Source organism: Drosophila novamexicana, unplaced genomic scaffold (assembly GCF_003285875.2).
Source record: "Drosophila novamexicana strain 15010-1031.04,08,12 unplaced genomic scaffold, DnovRS2.1 tig00000820-arrow-pilon, whole genome shotgun sequence".
NCBI lineage: Eukaryota > Metazoa > Arthropoda > Insecta > Diptera > Drosophilidae > Drosophila > Drosophila novamexicana.
In genome coordinates this window covers 1,980,882-2,006,256 of record NW_020824828.1, presented here as the reverse complement: position 1 = coordinate 2,006,256, position 25,375 = coordinate 1,980,882, and the positions used below count along the sequence as shown (strand labels likewise).

The 25,375-nt window shown below is 38.4% G+C and overlaps 1 protein-coding gene across 3 annotated transcripts in view; it reads right to left on the bottom strand.

Annotated features, from left to right (window-relative positions):
• Positions 1-344: 344 nt before the first annotated feature.
• LOC115764302 overlaps positions 345-25,375 on the bottom strand; it is a 29,468-nt gene continuing 4,437 nt past the window's right edge. The window contains exons 3-10 of one of the 3 annotated variants that reach the window (XM_030707237.1): positions 5,546-5,922; positions 3,985-4,157; positions 2,848-2,964; positions 2,518-2,769; positions 2,173-2,402; positions 1,192-1,395; positions 662-1,113; positions 345-592 (exon numbers count right to left, since the gene is read on the bottom strand). In XM_030707237.1, coding sequence (XP_030563097.1) covers positions 589-592; positions 662-1,113; positions 1,192-1,395; positions 2,173-2,402; positions 2,518-2,769; positions 2,848-2,964; positions 3,985-4,157; positions 5,546-5,727 — 1,614 coding nt within the window. In that variant the 5' untranslated portion in view covers positions 5,728-5,922 and the 3' untranslated portion in view covers positions 345-588. Of the gene's footprint in view, positions 1,114-1,191; positions 1,396-2,172; positions 2,403-2,517; positions 2,770-2,847; positions 2,965-3,984; positions 4,158-5,545; positions 5,923-25,375 lie in introns of all 3 variants that reach the window. The other 2 variants (XM_030707238.1, XM_030707236.1) reach the window with 2 other exon arrangements.

Below are 25,375 nucleotides of genomic sequence, written 5' to 3'. Positions count from 1 at the left end.
TACTGGCGACAAATTTGTGGAAATTGCCAGCCTTTCTGTTTCGGCCTATCCACTTTTAAATTATTACCAAAATTCTTTGTAGAATATCATTTTAGACGTTGTATTCTGGCTTTCCCCATGTTGAGAAACGGATGAAATGCTGGGATGTCAGAACTTTAAACATTAAAACTATGCCTGGACAAAGATGTGCAGTAAAAATATATTAAATTTCAATTCTGACAGCTTATGCAGCTAAAATAAGAGCATTGCATCATCGTTCACTTGAGTTCAACAGCAAATTTGCCCCAGCCCAATTTAACTCAATTTAAATGTAAGAAATAAATTGTTTAGTGGAAACATTCATTTGTTTAATGAACTAGTGAAAGTGATCTCAATTGTATTTATCAAGAGTACACATTTATGACGCTTAGGACAACAACAATTACGATTAGGATAACTACATATCATACAAACTATAATCATCACATTATGGCACAAATGTATGGTCGTAAATAGTAAAAAGTTAAAATATGTATGCACTGCTCAGCTTAGTCTAACACGGAGTTTTTAGGATTGTACAGCTTTCAAATTGTAAAAATGAGACATGATTTAGCTATAAGACAAAAAAAAAATGTAATAATAGTTATCGATGATCAGGAACCGCACTTAACCCGTGACTCACGCAATTAAACGCCTCGCGACCGCCGATTTACCACGACAACGTCGACTGCTTGCACCGCTGTAGCTACTACCATAGCCGCTCGCACCACCGCCGCCGGCTCCATCCCCATTGAGCGTAGTCGTCGTGTGTGGCGCATAGAGACTGATGTTGTTGCGGGCGTGCCGATGGCGATACCGATAGCCCGTGATTAGCTCACGCACCGTCTTCCGATACTTGTCGGAGAGGACACAATATAAGAAAAAATTAGCAGCCGCATTGATGGCAACCAGAAGATTGCACACGTTTCCGGCAATCCTTTGTATGTTCATTTCAATTTCCACATACTGCACCAGTATCAAATAGATGGCCCAAGGCAGCTGGCACACAATGAAAAGGAGCACCACCGCAATCAGCGTGATGGTCACCCGATTCTCCTGCGATACGCTGCCCGTTAGACCGGAGTTGGACTTACGCTAAAAAAAGGGAAATGCGTTCAGTGGTATTAACTGTTATGAGCAGGATTAGTTCTTAAGTGGGCGGCTCCGTGTTACCTTGGTACGCCTGATGCTGCTGGCGTTGGTTAGATCCCCACGAAGGCTCTTTGAGCGGTGCACAAGCAGAATGAGAAAGCAGTTGAAGGTGGCCAGTACAAAGAGCGGCAGCACCACAAATACAATTAAAGTGTACACACTCCAGATATTAAAGTACAGCGCATTTTGGCCCAGACTCGATAGCCCATTTGTATAGACAGTCATCTAAATGCGAACAAGTTTGTAAAAATAATCAGATTCCTAAATGCTCTTAATGTTATATTAGGTGGAATTAGTCGCGGCACTCTAAGCACGATACTTAGCGATCGAACCCCCCTCGTAGTCAGCAAGAATATTAGTCGAAATTATTGACTACGACTATGACATAACCCAATAAATCATTTAAAATCCGACCTTCCGACCTAAAACGCATTTTGGATCAAACGGTCAAGGTCTATCTGAGAGCTATAGAAATTAATAACCTCTATACTTCATAGGCAGATCAAGTTCATAAGAGTTTCTTTCTCCTATTTTCATAATATTATAAAATATCCATTTTGAAATATGAACTTTCAAACGAATCTCCGAAATGTTAAGAGCTAGAGATACCAAATTTGGTATGCACTCACATATCCAGATGCTATAGAATAACATACTTAATAAATCCCTCCCCCGTTCCATCGAAATTGTAAAAATAACTCCATTTTGGAGGTAAAGCTTTGAACTTTAGTATTTACGCACATTCAAAAACCATATTTATGCCCTCCGAATTTTATAAAAATCGGACAACGAACACCGAAGATATTGAAGGACGCCTTTCCCATAGTGTGGGCCTGAGGGAAGATAAAGCTTTGCGTTAAGTGCACACGTGTGCTTGTGTGCGTGTATGTAAGTAAATAACTTGTTGTATTTGTGACTGCAGCTTGGTGCTGAGCACAGGGTATTTCACCGTCAGATACTGCCGAGTAGTGCACTCTTACTTGTTTTTCTTTGTTCGCTTACATTTTGACAGTATTCCGTTATGTTAAATGCGAATGCGCTATTATTGTTGTAGTTGTAATTGTTGTTAGAGCTGGCCTCGTTGTCGAAGTTGTCCTCGCTGCGTCTGGCACGTGACAACTGCAGCAAGCTAGCAGTGGCCGCCGCCGTTGCCGGTTCGGTGGCTGCGGCTGTCACGCCCACCGAGGCGGACGTGGATGCTGGTAACCGGTGCTGTCTGCTTGGAATGTGGTCTTTCAAAGGGACAGTGAGAGATAGAACGAGAAGGAGAGAGAGGGAGATATAGAAAAAAACTTACTTAATGAAAGTATTTAAAGGACAAGCAGGATTTCAGGTAACTTTACTCACCTGACTCGCCGGCGCCGCTGCCGCTGCCGCTGCTTAAATCGAAGGGATCCAGATAGCGAGGCGTGGCAGCATTGTTCGCATGCTCATCTACATGCCATGCGGTCGCCTGGGTGGGCTGGGCCGGTGTGGGCGACACATTTGCCAGCGTCAGATTGCAGGGCCTATAGGCGCCATCAATCAATTTCCAATTGATGTCATATGTGTGCTCGAACGCCGTCGAGAGCGTGGTCAACAGGCAGAAGAGCGCGACGGCTGTCAAAACAATACAAAGGCTGGCTCAATGCTTGTCCAGGGTGGGGGCAGCATCACATCCATCGAATGGCCACTCACCTGCTATTACCTTCTTGGCCAGCGACTCAGTGCAGAATGTTTGTCTTTTGAGCGGATAGCGTATAGCTATAAATCGCTCGATGGTGAAGCACACGGCTATGTAAATTGAGATGTACGCTGTGTGTGTGTGTGTGTGTGTGTGTGTGTGTGTGTGTGTGTGTGTGAAATTGAACCAGTTCGAACAAGCCAATATCAGTATACTGTTGTTGAACATGAACGCGTACAATCGAGCTATTAATAATGCCCCACACCTCCCTCCCAGGCCACTTTAGCCCAAACTCCTTTTGCAACTCGTGCCAGAATAAATTAAATGGTCTGTCAGTTAAGTAAAAAGCTACAAATGTACCAGTTAATTCCATAAGCTAGTATTGGCTTTGGACAAAATGTATCCATATTTTTACCGAAAAAAACTCTGTTTGATTAACGAGAATTGCACTTGCTTTAATATCGGTTCCTGCTCTAGACTATTCTTATTTATATACCTTTTCCTACTTATTTTCTGTTCTTGATTCGTCTTCTTTGCTTTATTTTCTACATTATTTTCTACTGGCTTTTGTCAATAGCTCAATTTTGTCTAATTGCTTGTCCCGTCTTTAGTGTGCTTTTCAATCGATTTCAATCCAAGAGATTCTTCCTTTTAACATTCCTTTTTTACCAACCTTGCATTTTATATCACGGAGTCAGAAAAAATTTGTATAATTTTTTTGGTTAACTTTAAATTAATTAAAATATCATTAACTTATAACTGAATGATTTCAATCAATATTATCGGATTTATTTCAAATGTCGTCTGACATCAAAACATACCATATCGTATCATTATTCCGACCGGATTTATATTACAGTGCCATAATATCACATAGTTCCGTATTAAACCATACCCCAATAACTTAACCTAACCAATATTTGTGAATGTAAAGTAAATTAGAGAACCCTTTCCATTATCGCTTATATATAAAAGTGTTCATAAGTTTACTTTTCAACTTTATATAGTTCCTAATATTTTCTTTACTCCTTCGCGCTCGTAAATAATCTTGTGCTATCTAGTTCAGCAATATCTCACCAATTCCTGTATCATATTCTAACTTTCCCGTGGTTCCTCCCAACATAAAGGATATTTTTTTATTTTGTACTTACCACATGCATCGCATAGCCACATTATAAAGCCATATAGTCGCCAATACAGCTCGCAATGATATTTAATGTATTCGTAGTGTTTGAATGATAAAATTAATACAAAGGTCAGGTACGCAATATCCGTAATTGCCAGAGCCGATAGATAAATATTTGTAGTGCATCTCATGCGCTTCCTAAAAAGTACAAAAATAATATAGAAAATAAAAAACGTTCAAACAAAATAAATAAAAAGATGTATGCAAATCGTTTGTTTGCGTATGCAAATCAGGCCCACAGCCGTTAGGAAGATGCAATGTAACTGAACCAAATGCAACAATAATTGAATAACGAAATTGTAGGGCAGCCAGGGGCAAGCCTGGTCAAAAAGAAAAATCTGGCAAATGCACGCAAATGTCGGCAAGGTCATAAAACCAAACGAATGCGCAATAAAACCTAACTGTTCATATTTAGTTGTTGGCAATTGTGTTGTTTGACCTTAAGCTAGGGTTGCACGACGTCGCTCGTTAAATACGCTAACACAACTTAGCAACACTGCTGCTTTACGTAGCTGTCAGCTATGAGAGCTTAAAGTGTTGCAAAGGAATCCATTTATAAGCTGCGCGAATACGCTTACGAATTTTGCTCTACTTAGCTTTCAGCTATGAAAATATTAAGTATTCAAAAGGATATATTTATAATCTCAAAGGTGAGTACTAAGCTTATGAGCAGCAGGAATATAGCTTACAGTCGCCCTTACATCTGTAGTAGTCTACACTATTAGTTTTCTATAAGCTTACATAGCAATGAGCTTTTGTCTCGGGTATACACACGACCATTTAGTGATCCAATAACTACATTTGTGAATATATTTACTGCAATTGGCTATATATAGCAACAAGCGGTCGTATTGTATAAATATTTCACCTGTATTAAAGAATTCCCTGCTAGTTAAACTAGAAATTGGCGTATTATAACTTCCTTATTTTACTGGGTAATTGTAAAACTGAGAATATTATGGCATTTCTACGGCATTCAGCTTTGGTGCACACAACGCCTTGCATTGTCGCATATTTTCAACAATTAAAGGGTAAGTCCCTGGCCTGCCCACCTCGACTAAAGCGGCCAGTGAGCCCTTATCTGTGAAACGTTAGAATTTGGCACGTGAAATTGTTGTTTTTGCTGCCATAATTGTTGTTGTCATTGCTCTCATTGTTGTTGTTGTTGCCGTTGTTGTTGTCGCTGGCATTTTGGGAAATGAAATGATTTTAGAGTGCCAGCTAGATGGCAACAATTAAATGCCCTGTGTAATGTGCTGCGTACCTGTTTGCAGTTTTTGGCCGTGCAACACGCAACATAAACATAAAATGCATAAAATGCACCCACGTACACACACAGTGAGACTGACACACTTACACACCCGCACCCGCGCCCGCACCCGCACTCTGCTCCATTCGAATCAAGTTGGCCGCTCGGCCATAATCCATGCAACAGCAAAACAGCAAAAACAGTTTGTGGCAGCAACACCAATGGCAACAGCAACGGCAACGGCAGCAGCAACAGCATCGCATACAAGTGCACTTACCGCGTCAAAACATAAATGCTCACTGAATTTCCCAATAGTCCAATAACAAAAACGCACGGCACCAAAATGCGTTGCACAACGTGCCGCACTTCCGCCACATCCGCATCCGAAAACATTTTCGCAGTGCCAATGCCATCCACTGGCATCGCTGTCGACGTCGACGTCGCTGCCAGCGTCGTCATGCCTGTGACGCTGCTCGTCTGTGCCGTTCTAGTTGTCGCTGGCGCCGCTGCAGCTGCAGCGCAGCTGCCCCTCCAGGGGGCGGACGGGGGCTGTTGGGCACTTGTATTTCTTGATTCCCGATACCGATTGCAGTTCCGCTCTCAATGCCGATTCCAATTGCACTTTGGTTAGCAGCTGCCACGCACACACACCCACTGGAAAGAGTTCGAAAAATACAGAAAGTGATAATTAAAAAATCAAATTCTAGTTAATTCATCGAGCCGAGCTGAAAACATAATTGCAAAAAGTCAATAGACCTCCACACATATATACATAGGTATATTCGTGGTACACGAATGATAAGTTCTTGATTGTTAGTTCACAGATTTTTGATATTGAAGTTAAGAGTATTTAAAAAACTTTAAAAATGTGAAAATGTACTTTCTTATGGGATTTATGTAAAAAGAATAAATGTACGTATCATACCACATATTTAGCAGATGTGCAAGTCTGTGAGAAAATTTTATAGCTGAGCTATCCTACAATTCATATATATATACATATATCAAAAGTCTTTAAGCAGAACCTTTAAGAGTGGAAGGGTAAAAAATAGAATGTATATCAATCTTTCCGAATCAAACAGATGAAGAATACCTTTCACTTCTAATAGCAGACATGTATACTTTTTAAAGTTCTTCAGTACTCTTGATGGAGTAAATCCAATGCTTACATAAAGGATCATTCGGGGGATCACTGATGTCAACATGGAATCTCCGGACTAGACACTAGCCCATCCAGAAGTTGCTAATCGAGCGATATCTGAATCGGCTCTCGAAAGAGATCTTAACATAAGTTAAAACTGACATTTGTTATTGCAGAAAATCAGACTGCAGTTCTTCTTATTGATACCCAACAACAAAGACGATAAAACATTTTATCGCTTTCCTAATGTGAGAAGTTGGGAGTAGGAAGTTGTTTCGCGCGGAAGATACATTAGCGAGCGATACACGCCTGAGTATCTTTCCGGATGTGTGTCCTAATGGGTGAGCTGATCAAAGGAAATCCAGTTCGAATCTCAGACTAGGAAGGACTAAGCCGCCGGCCGTTATAGCAAGAAATATTTAGATACAAATGCTTTAGCATATGCTAAGCTCATCAAAACAGATTATGTACTGTATTGCTCAAAGTATCGCCTTGCTGTCTTTCTAGCGATAAAGAAGCGAGACACCTGAAACTCTTAGCAGAGGGTCGTATGTCGGGCGTGTTCTCCTGACATCGAGAACAATTTGTGACTACTTTTTCTGTATTGCTATGTGTTTGCTCTACTAAAACAATCGCAGCGCTTAGCTCCTGCGATACCTGGTATACCTTTTGCCCGGATCGTCTGTCGTCGTATCGCGCACGTTTAGAATCTCGGGGGTTCGATTGACCGTTAAAGGGCACGCGACTATGCCAGCGGCAGCGGTAGCGGCAAACGACAGGTAAAAGCGGAAAATTTGACTTTTCCTGGAGTTGCGCTCGCTTAATGCAACGAATATTGCTTTTGGGTTCGCCACGTACCACATTAACGCGCGGCGTTGTTGGAAATGTTGTTATTGTTCTTGTTGCTGTCCATGTTCAAATGCACCACACACGCACAGACACACACACACAGAGTGAAACACGCCCACGTACAACAACACGTATTCGCAATATTTGCGAATTTCCGCAGCTATTCTGGATTTTAGAGGAGTGGGTTTTTAGCTGGGGGTTGGGCTGTGAATTTGCCACTTTCATTGTTTTTAAAACGCTTTTCAATTTCTTCTTTTTGCTTGGTTTCTGTTGCAGCAAGCAACTGTTGTTGTTGCTGTTCTGGCTGTTGTTTTTCCTCGTGTTATTGCTGCAATTGAAGTTTTATTTTACGCGCAATTTGTCTACTGTGGACCCTGTCGAAGTGGGCGACTGGGACAGCTCGGGCGCTTGTCCGATAGCATTTCGCCTGCAATATACAAAAGCAAAAGCCAAAAACCGAAATTGAAAACCAAATAAATAAGTGCATTTGGGTGTCTATCTGTGTGTGTGTGTGTGTAAAGTGTAAAGTGCAAATCGAAAAGTAATTCAAGACAAATAGCCGAGTGGCAGTTGCAAAATCTGCAACATTTTCAAGACAAGAATCCAAATAAAAGATATATAACATTTAACCAACCACCCACATACACACACACACACACACACACGCACACACACACATGCACAAATACTCTTCTTAACGTCCTTGGGGCAGCTGCCGCCTCTCCGACACCCGGCCTGCATTGAATCAATGCCAATCCATGCGGGGCCCATAAATCATTTGGAGCCAAGATGGAAGCTTCCGATATAACCGATGATTAGCGAGCAATAAAACGGACGCTACAGTTTTTGCCTCCGTTTTCTGTAAACCGAGGCGATACACCAGCCAAATTCTAAAGCAACAAACCATCTGAGCAGCCAGCTATTATGCAACTTAATGGACGCACAAGATATATGACAAAAAATGACTTGAAAGTGAAGCTAATGATGATCTAAACGCGTTTGGCTGCAAAGGATTTCAAGCAAAGCACATTAAAAGATTCAGATAAATTTCATTGTAGACATCAAAATTAATGTGAAAAAAGAAAATAAGAAAGACTAATAAATATAGACAATATCTTTAAAGATATCTTTAGAGATATCTTAAAAATCAGAACATTGTTGCATACAAAAACTATTTTTCGACCTATTCCTCTTATACTATTCATCCTCGAGAGCTGTACAGAAGTCCGATTTTGAAAAGATGTAGCTCATATGTAAGCTGCATAGTAGAACTTTTGAATGCCAATTTTGGTCAAGGTATATTGAAAACAAAATAGGTCTTCATCAAAACCCGATTTCATTCCCATTGCAATTACATAATATAAGGGGTAATTTCGATATAGGTATCACCTGTAACGAAGGCTCTAGTTTGTGCAGAAATAGACAGACTGGCATGGTTTTACCGACTCAGCTATTGATACTGATCAGAAATATCTATAGTTAATGAGATCCTAGACGTATAATAACATGTCCTGCACAAACATTTAAGAAGTTACTAGGCATGGCTTTAGCCAAGTCGTTTAATATAATAGGTTACATTCTTAGGTTATGGCATTTCCCCTATTTTCATTCGGATTTTCAATATTTTGTTTATTTAAAAAAAGTTTCCTTGAATACTTTTTAATATTTTTGAATAAATATAGCTTAAATTTTTGCTGAAATAATTTTAGAAACCTAAAATCGTTCTCAATCTACTACTAGTAGAAGAAATAAAGCTAAAAACAGCTTAATTCATTTAAAATATAGAGAAAGATACTTTTTTTTAATGTCAATTATTATGATTCTTATTCCAATTATTATGATTCTAAGTCCAAAAAACTGTTGACCCTACATCTTAGAAAAATGTCCCAAAAAAACAAAAACTTTAAATTGTTCTAAAAAAAACTAATTTATTGTAAAAGTAAGAAAATATTTGCCCATTATTTTATTATTATTTTTTAATTTAGGAACTGGGCTTATTCCAAAATGTAAAATTATTAATTTAAATATTAAATGTTTGATTGACCACAAAAATGCGAACATATCGAAAAATTATGTATACGCACCGCTCAAGCTTATCAGCCATGTGATTGGACAATTTTGTTTTGTGGTCTTGTCTAGTCTTTTAGGCCAGGCAGAGACTTGGCTATCAATGTAAGAACGCATGAATGAATATGAAAGTTATGCTTGAACGGCACCACAAATACCCGGGGGCTATGGGCAATGCAGCTGTGCCGGCCGGGGGCTGGGGCATGCCAATGGAAAGCAGCCGCATTGCTTGGCTGTGCTATTTAGAATTCTGTTGCTGTAACTGTTGCAGCTGCAGCTGCAACCGCGTGGCCCACTCACAGACAAAGTCGCATTGTTGTTTATTATTTTTTTGGATCTTCTCAGTTTTTTTTCTTTTTTTATTATTTTGAGCTGCCATACCACGACAGCAACAACAAACGACAGGCGGCAATTTTTTGTGCGCTCCCACGCTCTGTGCCTAACTCTGTGTATGTCATTCAGGCGGGAGACAACAAAAGCCGCCTAAATTAGCACACACACACAGAGAGAGAGAGTGAGAGGCACACACACACCCGCGGGTACGCGGTTTTCAGCTACGTGCGAAAAAATGTAAAGCCCAGAACTGAAGGAAGGCGCAGAGTTGTCAGCTTTTCATACCCTTGCAGAAGGTACCATAATTTTTGTCACAGCATTTTTAACGTCAAGTAAATCCAACTTTTTATTGCGACAGAATCGATATAATCATATACTATATAAATATAAATTTTATTTATTTTGATTGTCTTTGATACAATAAAAATACATATATTTATGCAAGCGTATATAACCCGACCTTGCTCGTCGCACGTATAAAATAAATTCCGCCAATTTACCACTATTGCGGGTGAAATTTTCCAAATCGCTGAACCATGTATTCATTAAGTTTTTATGTAGAGCTTTGAAAATAAGTTTGAAGCAAAAAGAACAAAACTTAAAGCTTCACAAAAAAAAATGTTGAATCGCTCTTTCCTCCGAGGTAGCTTTGATTTTGCGAAAAAATGTAAGACACTTTTCAAATGATATTTCATATAGATCCCACACATGAATTCGTTAAAAGATCTTTGAAAATGAAAATGAAAAAATATTGGGATATTATAGGTGTTAAAAGCTGTCTTCATCAAGCCGACGATCTCCAATAAACTCCTTGATTTAGGCAAAATCTTTTTGAATATAAGCTCTCTAAATCAAACATTTACCGTTCGTTTAGTGTTTATTTATACCCGAAAAGGGTATTTAATATTCGGCATGCCGCTGATATTTCTGCTTGCTTGTGTTTATATGTCGTCGCTGGCAGGCCGCGTTCCAGTTAGGTTTTTTTTTTTTTCTTTTTTGTTGTGCCCGAGATGCAACTAATTTTTGCATAATTAGTGAGAGGCTCAGTGGTTACAGCAACAACAACCTGCAACAACTACAACGTGCAACAGCAACAACGAGTCAAGTAGCTGTGCCATTTTCTCAAGCTAAGACCAACGCACGTCGCTGCTTTCCCATCTAATTGGCTGGCAACTCGGAAACTTTAAATTGTCTAGCTGGTTAGGTGCTTTAAAAGTGGTCTTCCCTAGCCCGATAAGCCAGCATTTAAGCATCGTTTAAGGCGAACTTTAAATTTTAAAAGAAATTGTACCCCATTCAAATTGGACTTGAGTTTGCTGAAATTCACGTAACGGCTTTTGAGCTTTTCCTCATATTCCTGTATACCCTGTGCCGCTGAAAGTGGTTAAGCAGGACATGTGGTTTTTATGCAACGGTATGACCTAGCTACTAGTGTTGCATAACGATTTCATAGTGTCATTATAGATAGTTTTGACCGCCGTCAAATTCGATACTTTCCGTCAGAATCCAATAATTTATATTTAACGAGGCTTTGTAATGTATTATTCAGGGTATCTATATTAGTAGAACGTATTTGGTTAGGCTTAGGTTTCCATTCGTCATTTTTATTCAACTGCTGTTTGAGGTTCGGCTTGCGATAAATAAACTATTGAAATTTGGGTTTCAAAGCGGTTCGCTTAACAACAGGCTTGCCATCTAAGGGGTGTTTGCATTTATTACATTTATATTTTTTTTTGGCTTTTCGATCACAGATGCAGATATACCTCGACTTTCTGGTCTTTGCAGTGTCATAAGGAGCAGCGTTAAGGACTTACAAAGAGAAAAAATAGAAAAGAAAATGATGCAAAAACCAGGCGAAGTTACATACTGTTTGTTTGAAAAAGACTGACTGAATGGAATGGACCGACTCGACGGCCGTCCGACCAGCTGGCTGGCTTCCTGGGAACCTAGTCAGATTGCTCGAAATGATACGCCTGTAACTATTTGACTTTATCTTGTTGCTGCTGCTGCTCCGTGTACACACAGAGACAGTCAAAAGGGGGGAAATAGCAAAGCAGCTGCACACGATAAACAAAACTCTACACAGACACACCGAAAAGGAAAGCACAAATAAGAATGCTCAAAAAATATACCCTGTACTTAAGGATGCTACAGGTCTGTGCTTCATATTACCAAAAACAAGATTTCAACCAAGCTAATCTAATATCTTACTAGAAGCGATTTGATGATCATTTAAGGGGCTTACAAAATAACAATATCTCAGCAAACTCTACTTTATGGAACTCAAGGAAAATATTTAAATAATTATAATCTCATTTTCAGAATATTCTTTTCTTGTAAGAAACTCAAGCTTAGTTGCTTGGAAACGTTTGCCATAAAAGAAGTAGCTGAGCTACTGTGGCAGCATATCCTACTGAAATATAAAGGTTATGCCAACAGAGTATGGGTATTTGTGAGTTTGATTTAAAAATGCAGGCTCGCGTCGCTGCGGCAAAGGACACAGAATAGACGTTAGCGGGCAGCTAGACCTGGTCACAATCAACCTGGGCACAGACACTGACAGCATATCAACTTCAACTTCAACTGGAACGTTCTTTGGCTGTGTGCTAAATTGCATTTCGCTCAAGGTGCGGCCAGGTAGCGCTTATAAGTGCCTAGTTGTGCGGATCGCCGTCCTTTATAAATTGGGTGACAAGTGCAGTAGGTGCTATGGGTGTCATAGGTGCTGTAGGAGTTACAGTCGCCTGGATGGACCCTGTCCATGGCCATTGCCATAAAATTTAAACAAGTTATTTATGCACATGCGTTGCGTGCTTGAAGCCCGTTTCAGTTACAGCTGGCGTCGAGCATCAGGACAATCAGGACATACTCTCCACACACACACACACACACACACTTCACTCGCACACAGACAGCATAGCACAGAAACGAACTGCTGAACGCTACGTCAGAGTCGTCGACAACGCCTGCTTTGGCCTTAAGTTATCAACATGGAATGCAATTTTCCAAACTGTCTATTTTCTATGCAAATTCGCATACATTTCAGGGCGCTGCGCTTTGCTCGGCTGCTGCTCCTCTGTTGGCACCCAAAGTTTGCCCGTACGCCCTACCCCCCTCACCAAGGTGCAGACAGACGGCGGCTGAGCTTGAAAAAAAAACCCAGCCAGTCAGCAGCTTACGCTATTAGATACCCTGTTTGCAGTGCTTGAACAATTCAAAACACAATTGTTGCTCTAGAGAGGTGTGTGTATATAGTATATATAGTAAAGTTAGACTCACATTTTCCTTGGGCGCGAAATGGGATGATATTTGATCAAATGATCTGATGAAATTTGGTCTAAAACAGAAAGCTTTAGACAAGGCTGGAAAATACCAGGCAATATCTAGTAGTTATATATAATTCAGTGAATCCCAATAACTGCATAAGGTATATTGAATTAATTGGTAAATCAAACGTAAACGGTTATAAAATAATTATCATATGCAAACACGCACAAATCTACCCACTTTCACGTTGGGAACAGAGTTTGGAAAAGATGCGTTGCACAAACATGCAAACTAAATGTGTTGCATAGTTTAGGGCGCGCACATGCAGCACCCAACCCAAATACATTTGCCCTTTGGGTGTGTTTGCCTATGTGTGTATCTGTTTGGGCGTGCAGCAACATATTAACTTGATATATAAGTACTTAGCAAGCAAATATATATTAAAAAATGCTTACGACAGATTTTTTATTCAGCTTCAGCGTTGAAATGCATTTCAAGTTCTTTTGGGCAGCAACTCGCATCGATTTTTTTTTATTTCTCTCTGCCGCAATTTAAGTGTCGTAAAATTACGCAACCGTTTTCAGTACGACCAGCGATTAAAGCGCATTTTTTATTGGCTAGTAAAATTGTTTTACTGGCCAAGCGCATAAGGCAAGCACCTGTAGGTCTTAGATAGAGCTGTGCGTGCCCGCAGAGCTCACATTTAATATATATGACTAGAAACTAGAATTAAAAACTCATAAAATGACAAATTTAAAGACCTGAACCTGGGCTCATATGCATTATAACAAAATGAAAAGCTGAAAAACATATATGCAAAAAATCGCTTCAAGCGCAGCAAATCAAAACAACTTTTTTTTTAACTAGAACAGTTAGTTCATTTAATAAAAGTTACTGTTCGAGTTGAAGAAATTGCAAGTACTTTGGCCAAAACTAGCTTTAACTAGTTCTCAAAGCCAGCCAGAAATGATTTAAATCTGATTCATGACAGCAAAAGTATTCGACACATGAAGCTATAAACTAGAAGTATAAAATGGGCCATTTAAAACAGTTTAGTCCGAAGAGTTTATTAAAGAGAGATTTAGCTAAGTGATTCCGAACTGCTTCGTTGTCTTGAGTTCAGTCATAATTTTGAGCAGACCCGCCCGATTCCCTAGAAAACCCTTTGTGGCTGATTTAAATTCTTTTTTACAGACAATAGAATAGGCGACTATGCAAAGGTCTAATATATATTTAACTATGACTTGTTTATCCACAGCCTAAGCACAATCTGACGCCCATCAGATGCTCATTTGCTCATTCCAGTCCCACTATTCCTAAATATTAAAAGTCAAGATTTTGTAAGAATTGCTTTAGAAATACATCAATTAATATAAAAAGCATTGTTGTTGTTTAAACAAATTCTATGACTCGTTAGCTAAAGCCTTGCCCAGAGAACAGAAAGCCGACTGAAATTAAAGCTAATTGTTTTTAAAGCATGTATGCTCTGATTAAAGACATTTTCAGCTTTGTAGCCAAAAAAAAAAAAAAAGAAGCATATTAACCAATTGGAGTTTTTACAACACATGTTTGCCATGGCCCGTACTGGCTAATCATTTCACACACATGCCCATGCAGTGGGCTGTTGGGCAATTGTGTCTGGCTGGTATTTGTTGTTGTCCGGCCGCTGATTGATGCAGCATTGATGAGTGCCAGAGGCACGGCCAGCACTGCCCTTTTACAGTCTAGCCACATGCTGTTGCTATCCACTGCTATGAAAAAGCAAATGAGCGACACTTTGAGCGTTGCATTTGATTAACACGTTGTGTAAACTGTTGGCCAGTTGATGCGCCAACGTCATTGAGTAGCGATAGGGGAACAATGAGCAGCACGGGGATGGCAGGCAAATGGGGGCATGTTGATGCCCCACTCTGTGGGTCACTGGGTTGCATTAACATTTAGCAAAACGCGCTGCAGCTGCGGCCACACCAAAGTAGTTGTTGACTACCCAAGCACTTTGTGTGTTCCTGCCTGCGTATGAAAGTGTTTGAGTGTGTGTGTGTGCTAGCGTGTGTGTGCTAGCGTGTGTGTGTGGGTGCGTTTATGTGCTGTCCTGACATTGACAAATAGTGTGCGAAATACAATGCAGGCGCGCACGCACATAGCCTGGGGCGCCCCCACGCTTGTTGGCACCAAATGTGTTGCATACTTGCGGGCGCAAATTATTGCTGGAAAAGCAGCATCGCCAGTTGGCTAATTAACAAAGCACTTTGCAAGGCAACAGCAGCAACAGGAGCAACGGCAATGTGAAAACGCGAATCCAGCCCGTAGATGCAATAAGCAGCCGAAGCCTTTAGGGAATGCGGCGTCGCGGCTTAAACAAGTCTTCTGCCTGTTGCGGCTTGCTGCCGCTGCAACACCTGCGCATTAATTAAATTTTACAGCATGTGTGTGGGTGTGTGTGTGCGTGTATGTGCGTGTATGTGCGTTTACGTGTGTGAAATATTAACACATGACACAGCAAGCGGCAAATTGCAAGCGCATCGCATAATTTGCAGCGAACCGCCGCCGGCGACGACAACGTTTAGGATTCGTCGTATGTAAAACGCGCCGGCTACCCGCTGACTGTCACCTGCCATCTGCCGCCAGCCACCTGCCACCTGCCACATGTGGTTGTTTGGCAGCCTGAAGTGCTTGCAGATGCGTAACGGAATTTGCCAGGCAATGTGACCAAACTCTCTGTGGAGAGTAGTGTTCGGTGTTGCTACAAACACCGTTGAATTTAATTTCACAAATATCGATAAAGAATATTTAAACTCTCTTATGCTTAATAATAGGCTGACAGGTGATGCTTTCAGAAATAAATTCTATGAATTCGTACAGTAATTACTTTCCTAAAAGATTTGTCTATAAGGTACAGTTAAGCGCAGACCGAAGCATATTTATTTGTTCTTATAATATTTTTACTTTCAATGCTGCAAGCCAGGCTTAAACTAAACCAGATCAAATCTGGAATCTGAAATTATTTTATGCCTCGAACCGAAGAAAAGTAGAACCGAACTTCAAATTGAGCCAGAAAGTTGGTTCGAACCGTGAACATAAGCAACCACGGTTTTTTTTTCGATTTTACAACCCTGTTCTGTAGTGTTTTTAGGTAAGATCGGTAATGATTATGTGTGAGCGCAGTGTAGCTTTTCAATAATTATCGATAAATTGATAATGGAGACAATAATTCGAATATGTCAAATTATTTTGTAGTGTATTTTCTTATAGGCCATTATTATCACAACTCCAGATGTTCTATTTTAAATAATAACCCAAAACATATTTAGTTTTGCAAGTAAACACTGAATAATAATCGCTAAGGGCCACGCCTTGTTGAGTGAACTCTTAGAAACTAGATGTGTTAGTCTTCAAAGTGGCTTTGGTAATCTAATTTGTTTCTTTTCTCATCCCGAAATGATAACATCAACCAGTCGAATATTAATCCTTATTTAAGTCGGTTGCCAATTAGTTGACGCTAGAAGAGCAATAGAGAGTGCTCTCCTAGTGCAAAGGGTTCAGCACACGGAGGGCACGGAAAATGTGACTCAAATTGGACAAAGAAGTCAAAGCTGCTGCTGCAGCAGCAGTGAAAACAAATTAAAAGCAAAACGCTAAAAAACAAAAGAACGAAAATTTAACAATTTCGCAACTCTAATCTGCACAGCAATAAAACGAAAACGATACAAGGAAAACTCCGCGCCATCACAAAAACCGTCACGAAAATGCTCAGACAGCAAACTATGGGTATAGAGTGTTGCACGTATGTGTGTGTTACGTGTGTGTGTGTGTGTGTGTGTGTGTGTGTGTAGCTGTGAGCTTGCCCCCTTTGTTACCATCTATACGTTGCGTTTATTTAGAAAGTTATTTTCACGCCAGACGCCGCTCAGGCAAGACACGAACCTTGTCCAAAAAAAAAAGTGGGAAAAACATATAAAAAACAAAAAAAAGTAACTAAAAATAAGCGCTGGCAAATAAAAACATTGTTGCACATGTTTTGTGCCAGCAGGGTTCTCATTCCTATTCGCATATCGCGCACAGTAGAGAAAACAACATTGTTACCGACCTTGTTTCGTGTGCGTTGCTCGAAACAGTGGCAACACTGTCGCTCAGCTTGCAACTAATGCTTATGCCACCATCAGAAGCATGCACAGACATTTATTAAGCATTCATTTAAGCAAGTAAGGCCCCTGCTAGGCCGCATGCAGACCATATTTATTTCGTTTCATAACTTTTAACGCTGCAAATCAAACAAAAAGTGTTTTTAAATATCGCCCTACTATGCGATTCTCATGTATTTAAGTAGGCTCTTATGGTTTACTATTAAGAGAAACATTAACAAGCTGCGCTGGTAATCTAATAAGCTCATTCTCGCTCTAGTTTACTTTTCTTTTTTCTGCCTTTCTCTGTCTGTTTCTCTCTCTCTCTCTCTACTATTCATCCCATCTCCTTTCGTACTTAATCCAACCCACACTTTATATCCTTGTGAATTTAAAAAAAATTCTCATCCTCCTAATAGAGAGTGTAATTTGCTTAGTGCATAACTACATATGCAGAAAGATAATTCAATCTCTTCAGATGTTAAACGGCACGAAAAACAAATTTAATACATATTTATCCTACAGCTGCATGTATTTATAAACATTGGTATACTCGCATTCAAGTTCCAAACAATGCCAAAACACATGTTTCTATTTTACCTTAATTGCATTAAATAAATTTCTGTTGTCTTTTCTTTTTCTTGCTGTGTTTATCATGCTATTGTCATGATATTCAATTTTCTACATTTGCTGTGAAAATAGATATGAAATTACAAGCACAATTTCAAAAATAAAACCTTGATGCTGGATATATGTACATTTAAGCAAGCTGTTCCTATAAATAAATACTATTGTTATATAAGAAGCAATTGTTTTTAGAATGGGGAAGTATAGAGACGTGCGGGCCTCAGTGTTAAGATTTGTTTTCGCCCACACAAATCGTTAAATTCTATAACTCACACTGATCTAGAGAAGCCAAAATTTTGTTTGTTGGTTGAGCTAAACAAATATTTTAGTCACGCCCTCAAAAATTACAAATCAAAACAGGAAAATGCAGCATACCAACAATGAAATACGCTTGCACGCATGTGGCTCAGAAATGTTTTTAGATGTAAGCTTTGTTTCCGAACGATAAGATCTATAAACATATAATAAATAAGTCCGATTCGATAAGGCTAATCAGATATGTTAGAAAAGAGAAACTTCTTAATGCTAAACTTCGCTTCACATACTTAAAATATTGAAAAGCTTTTCATACAATAACTAAATTTTAAATTCTTTCCGATCCTCATTACAGAGCTATATGATGTACTTGTTTCATGTTGGTTAGATTCTGCTCTTTCATAGGTATTGTAAAACTCGTAAATACCAGGCTTTGTCAAACTATCTGTGTTTGCTACAAGAACTTAATCATCGATTGATAATTTCTAAGGAAGCTATATATATATATATATATAGAGTGGTCCAATCCGGCTGAAGTCGGAATTATATGAACTGTCTTGAACACAATGACGAAGTATCATGACGATAACTTTATTACGGAGCGGCTAGCTTGCATAGAAACAGACAGACGTGCAAATATATAGTCACATAACGTATAAAGTCGGGTCATTATATTTTCTACAAGATTAATCACTTGATTAGAACGTTGACTAAGCGTTAGAGTTCTAATACCTGTAAGTATTCAATATATGGGAAATTTAATTTTTAAGCCAACACATTTAGTTTATAGATTTACGTTTCACTTCTTGTAAAGCATATGCAAAATTGGAAATGCCATGCCCACAAATTAGGCTTGCCTAGACAGCTTACGTTCTTCCCACAGAGTATACAGCAGTCGGTAGTTTCTGTGTGCAACGTTTCCTACTTGCTTTCTTTTCGCTTTAGCTTTATTGCCTGTGTTTATTTATACAATTAATTTGGACTATGCATTTGTTGTTAGCTGGCGCAGCCATTTGCTCTTGTGTTATTGTTATTATTGTTGTTGCCTTTTGTTATTATTATTAAGCCATCATTTGTTGGCAGTGTCCATCAATTGGTTATTTCTTTACTTTTGTTTATAAACAAAATTCGGCCGTACCTCATAAAAATCGCGCAAAAAGCCGAACAACAAATATTTATGAGCTTTTAGAATGGCCTGCTATATGGGGGCGCTGTGAGCGCTAGGGGGAGTGGCAGTGCCATTGGCATGCTGTCTTCAGTTTTTTCGTATATTTTTAGAGTCGAGCCGAAAGCAAATTATGCCAGCATAAATATATACACAAGTATTTGCATATACAGACCGGCATATACGATATAATTTAATTCAATGAAAATGAATTCAGTGTCAATTAATTGCAGGCGCATGTTGAGGATTTTCATAGCCCTGGACTGGAACCCAGATCCATGGACTGTGGACACTGGGACAAGGCGAAATGTTTTATGATGCCTGCTGCCTGCTGTCTGCTGCTTGACGTTGTTATTGTTGTTTTTGCTCTACGTTGTTTGCTCTGTTGTTTTATTATGCGTAAGAGATTATAATGGAATTAATTACGTATACGCACAGGTGGCAACTCTGGACATTGGCACGCGCAATGATGCTGGCCAAGCGAGCCAAAGCCACTTAATTAGTGTGCCAGTATGTGTGAGAGGTTTTTAAAAATGTGTTAATATTTGTGTGTGTGTGTGTGTGTGTGTGTGTGTGTGTGTGTGTGTGTGTACGAGCTTACGAGTGCTGTAACTGGTGCATGGGAATTACTGAGCCTGTGAGCTGCTGTTTGTTTATGTGTAATTGTCTGGCGGCTTTGCTGCTGCATTTCGACGTTTTATATACCCTTTCAATGGGCATCAAGCATTCGTCACGCACACTGTCATGCATTAAGGCACTTTACTGATTTACATCCGAGCTTAGCGTTGCGTAAACCCCATGAAATTGTCATCGACAATTGCATCAAACGTAATGGTTTGCATTAAGTCATAAACACTTTACAGCACATACAGCTAAGTATACATTTAGTGAGCTCTTAAAAGATATACACAATTAGAACTAAGAGCTCAGCTCAGAGCTCAGCACTTGAATTAACTTAGTTGGAACTTAAGTGAGAAAAAGTCTGTCAAGATATTAGATGAACTTAAAAATTTGTGCATGGGCAACGTGAATGAAACAATATTAATCTCGATTTTGCAGTAAATTTGCATTTTACAACACCGTTTAACCGAATAGAAACAGACAATGTTCCATTTAAGTATGCATAATAAATATTTATGGTATGCTTTGTAAGAACTTTCCAAATAAATTTCACATTTTAAATATTTACAATGTGGATAAGCTGCCCGGAAAAGTTAATCCACAAATATGCAAAACGTGAGTTAAAATTGTACAAAGCGTAAAATTCTATCAAATATGTAAGTTGAAATAAATTTAATACTAATAAATTTTATTGACTTAATACAATTAAGCTAACTTAAGGCCAGAAGCTCTAGCTATGACAGTCTGTTCCCCCGAGCCATAACTGTTCAGCTGTTGGGGGGCCCTTCAGTTTCCTGTTGCAGCTGGTGTCAGTGTTGTAAATGACAGGATGATGGCCCTAAATAGTGTATTCATTGGTTAAGCATTTTGCAGCACTCTAATCCATTTCAATTCGAAATATTCCATTTTTTTTTCTTATTTCTTTTTTGTGCTGTTTGTTTTGGCCAGCATGACATTTAAATTTGCATAATTAATCAATTAATGCCACGTTTTTAGTGCGTCAGACGCGCTCTTTTTAGCCGGGTCAACCGAATTCGTCACGTGCATAAATTTTGCGCTTGTGATTTGCGATTCTCGTTTCAGTATTCATTTTGCCAACTTTTAAGCCGCGCACGTGCCTTGACGTGCCTATGCACGATATGAGCTTTAAATAAATACAGGCACACACATGCGCCTAGCGGTATTCATATATGCATATGAAGGTATATACATATATGTATATATGCATGCATATAGTCGAGATTATGCCTTATATATGTATGCGTATATAGGTGGGCATGTTTGTGGGCCTGCGTGTATGCACATCGTATATTTGGTCTGACAATATTGGCAAATTAAATTTAAAATGCGTTTTGTTTGCCAAAAGAGGGGACATGTCAATTATTTAGCTCTTACCGCTTTATTGCATTTCAATTTTGATTTAATACTTTTTATGTGAACTATTTAAATTACGGCACCATATCGCATCAGCACAGGCGACGACGTGCCTGGCATTCACAAATGCAACCATTTAATATCTGGGTATAGTTCGATTTAATTAAGTTCCCACTATAAACAGAGGGCAATTTTATATTGTTTTCATATTCTTGGAAAATTATCGAATAGGTTTGGCATTTTATTGAGACATTTGAGACATTTATATAGCATTTATATGAGTCATTATTTATTTATTGTACAGTCGCATCGCAAATCGTTATAGCTGTTAAATAGGAAAAATTCAGTTTTTGAAGGAAAAACTGTTCCGTCGGTTTAAGGTATAAGCATGTTGACATTTATTTCGCTTATATTTTGGAAAATCGCCGTCTAATAAAAGAAGTATTTGTATAATATTGCAAAAAGTTAGGGACATTTTTCGTTTTCTAAAGAATTTACAAAATCAAGAAATATTTTTCAGTGTTTGATTTAAGCCTTATGCACATCGGTCTCTATCTCATCTTATAAGATCCTTGGAAAAAGATGGTGGAAAATTGAATTTGCTCAATTTATATTTGTAAGTTTTTAGATATTTGTAAAACTCTCACTCTCTATTCTTTTATCATTTTGACTTAATATCATCGAAATGGGTTTTAAGTGAATAATAATAATAAGATTATACAAAATGTAAATTAATATATTATTAATATATAATAATAATATATATATTATATTGTTGGATATTATGAAGCTTAATGCCTGCCAACTGAGATATCGTGTAATCCCCAAATGACTGCAAAAATATTTAATCAAGGAACAGCCAAAGACCAAAATTTTAATTGTTTCTTTATTGAACAAGTTAAATAGATTAAATATACTTTGCAATGTGCAGTTTTAGCTGATCTTAGCTTTTAAATTTTTGATTATACTTTTCTTTGTGTTCTTTTGGGCTTTTGTCATCATCAATTTAAGTTTGCAAATAGCTAAAAGCTCTCTGAATTTTCGCACTGATTCAATTATGCAGCTGTGCTAGTTGACGTGCCACCAACAATAGTAACAACAACAAAAACAACAAAAGAATCCACAACAACAACAGTAACATGAGACACTCAACTATCAAATTCCCAGCGACATTGAGTTGTCAATCCGGATTCTGGACTCATTTTCCATTTGAGTTTTCACACTTGTCCAAGATTCGTCATTAGGCTGAATCAGGCCATCTTTTGCCTAATGGATCAGCACAACACAACACACACACACACACACACATTATCTACTGTCATTGTTTTCACCTGCCTCTGAAATCATCTGCATTTGATTTAAAATTTCGTTTTCGTTTTGCCTTTTCACTCGTTTTGTTACGTTTTCCCTCGCATTTCAATTGTTTTTGTTGCGATTCTCGAAAAAGAGAAAACATTTCGCTTGAATTAGTCTTATCTGCAAGTTGCTTTTCGCTTTTTGCTTTTCTCTGTCCATTTTTTTCTTCAGTCATAATACCCTGTAGTTTTCAAAGGTGTGTGGCGAGGGTATGAAATGGGGCAGCTTGAAACATCCTTCATAACATATATTATATATTTTTGATTTTTATTATATTTATATAAGTTTTCTAGATTTTTCCAGGTCCAGGCCCGTCGTGGCCCACAGCCTTCGCCTATATCTACTACAGATATTAAATATAATATATAAGCTCTGATATATCCTATTTATATCCTAATAAAAACTATTTTTTTATATAATCATTATGTAGATCATCATAATTACAATAGAGAGGCAATAGAACTAAAACAAGAACTGTCTATTGCGCCTGGAACACCCTAGGTCAGGAAGAGTTGCTCGACCTCCCTTCCCGAGAAGGCGAGCAGAACTCTTGCGTAAGCAGCCCGGATCTGAGCTGGGCACACAATATCTTTTTAACTCAGCTACACGTATTAAAGCACACACATACATAAATAATAACGCTTCATTAAGAAACCTCAACTACTGCAGAGTATTATGAAGTCTATCAGTCCTGACTGAAGCACGCATTCGTTGGCTTTTCTTTTCTCTATTTTTCTTTACTTTGTTATGTTTTTTTTTTTCTATTTTGTTGGCTTCTATTTATAACATAAAATAAATAATACGTGGGCTATTACGTCGTCCGCATATTGCACTGACCACATTTTACCAGTTTTTGTCGCTTTTGACATCTGTTCGGGGTTTTTGTTTCGTTTGCGTTTGATATTTTTATTGTTATTGTTATGGCTTTGAGGAATCGCATTATATTTGTCGTTTCTGACACGAGCCAATCGACTAGATATCTAATTGCAGAAGAGGCATTACAGTTTTCCCGGTTTTCCGCAAATGCCATAACGAAATATAAACACAAAAACTAAATGGAATTGTTTACCACTGAAAAACAGAATACATCAGACGTTCTAGAGGCCATGAGAACTGCATAGAAAGGTGATAACTAGGCAAGACGAATAGCGAGTGGAAACAGATTAATAAGAGGGAGCGAGCGCAGGAGCAAGGCAGTGTATATAAGCGAGATGGAAGATTGCCGGAAAAAAGGCAAAGGAGAGAGTGAGAGAAGGAGAGACAGAGAGAGAGGTATAGAGAGATTAAGAGTAGTGGAGAAAGGGAGAGAGTTTAATAGGAGAGTCGAAAGAGGGATCAAATTGGGGCAGGTGAAAATCAAAGGTATACCAGGTATGTCGGCGTGAAACCTACTTGTATTTCCAACACATACTTATATTTCCTACTCATATTACCAAAAACGACACAAACTCGAATAAGCATTACTTGATTTATTGAGATTCGAGTAGAGGGGCGATACACGTTTAAAAGATAAAATCAAGTATCATTGTCGATATAACTTTTGGTGTCACAATAAATCTTATTTTTTAAAAACGCAGCACTTGAAGATTTGACGAAACATCAAAATATTATTAGATCAAATACTCGCAGCGGAAACTCAAGCCAATTTCTGTCTGTTTTGACTTTTACATGAACTTGTTGTCAAAGTATCTCCCAACAATTTTCGCTTATTATTTTTTGACAACTTTTCGCAAATTGGTTTGTCTTCTCTTTCGTTTTCAACTATGAACTTTTTTATCAGTTTTGGTTGGCATCCCCGAGCAATTAATGGACCATGTATAAACTCAGCAGTTAACTGTCACGGCCGATGTTCGATTAAAATGCAATATAAAAAAGATTGCACACAAGCGATGTGTGCTTCAATTTTTACAACAAGCCCAACAGCAACAGCAACAACAACAACTAAAACAACAAGAACATCAACAACAACAACTAAAGCTTATTGACTAGCTATAAAGGTTCGTGTTCTGGTCCATGTTCTGCATATCAGTTATATTCTGCCAATTATACCTAAGGAATGTACATATGTTATATGGATTTGACTTTTAGCCCAATCTTTGAATGCAAAAAGTAACTTGGTAAAAGTAACTTTCAAAATTTTAAATAAATTTTAAGCTACGCAAAAGCAATTAGATATAAAAAAATGTTACGAGTATGTTGTATCAAATGCTTACTTTTATGTTTTATTTTGAGTTCAAAATCACTCGGACTTTAGAAAAGTGTGCTCCTTTGTGAAGCTTGTAAATAAAATATTACAAAAATCTTAAAGACTGTCTTTTTATTAGTATGCTCCAAAGGAAGGAGGTAAACGTAAACACGACTTTTATAACAGGGTATACTGCTCGTATTCTGCTAATTCTCTATTCTCTTCCCCGCAGGTGCGGGGATCCAGGAATTCCAAACAGAAAACAAAACTGTTTGAAAATATGACGAGCTTTGTCAATTTGTCTGCATTTAAGTCAAATTAAAAATATGTAAGTATATTAAAATAGATGAAGACGAAGTTTCTAGATGTAGAAAAGGTTTATAAAAGAAACCCAAATGGGCTCGAAACGTACCTCTGACCACTTTTGTTGGATTTGCAGACATGTAACAATGAAATACTTCTGTATCCTTTCTTTCTTAATTGTAAATCATATTTTGTTAAGATCTTATAAAAACTTTCTTGCAGCTGCTCAGATTCCATTATGTTCTACAATAATTATATCAATAAGAAAAGCTAAACGCAAACATATTCATAATTCCGGGTATTCTGTAGTCATGCACTCAGTTTTGCAGTGGCAGTTTTCTTATTTGTTCCTTGTTCATTTCCATTTGCGGTGAGTATAAATCTAGTTCTTTTGTGGAGAGCCACTTGAGTTCGGATCGAACTTATCAGATACAAAGGCATTT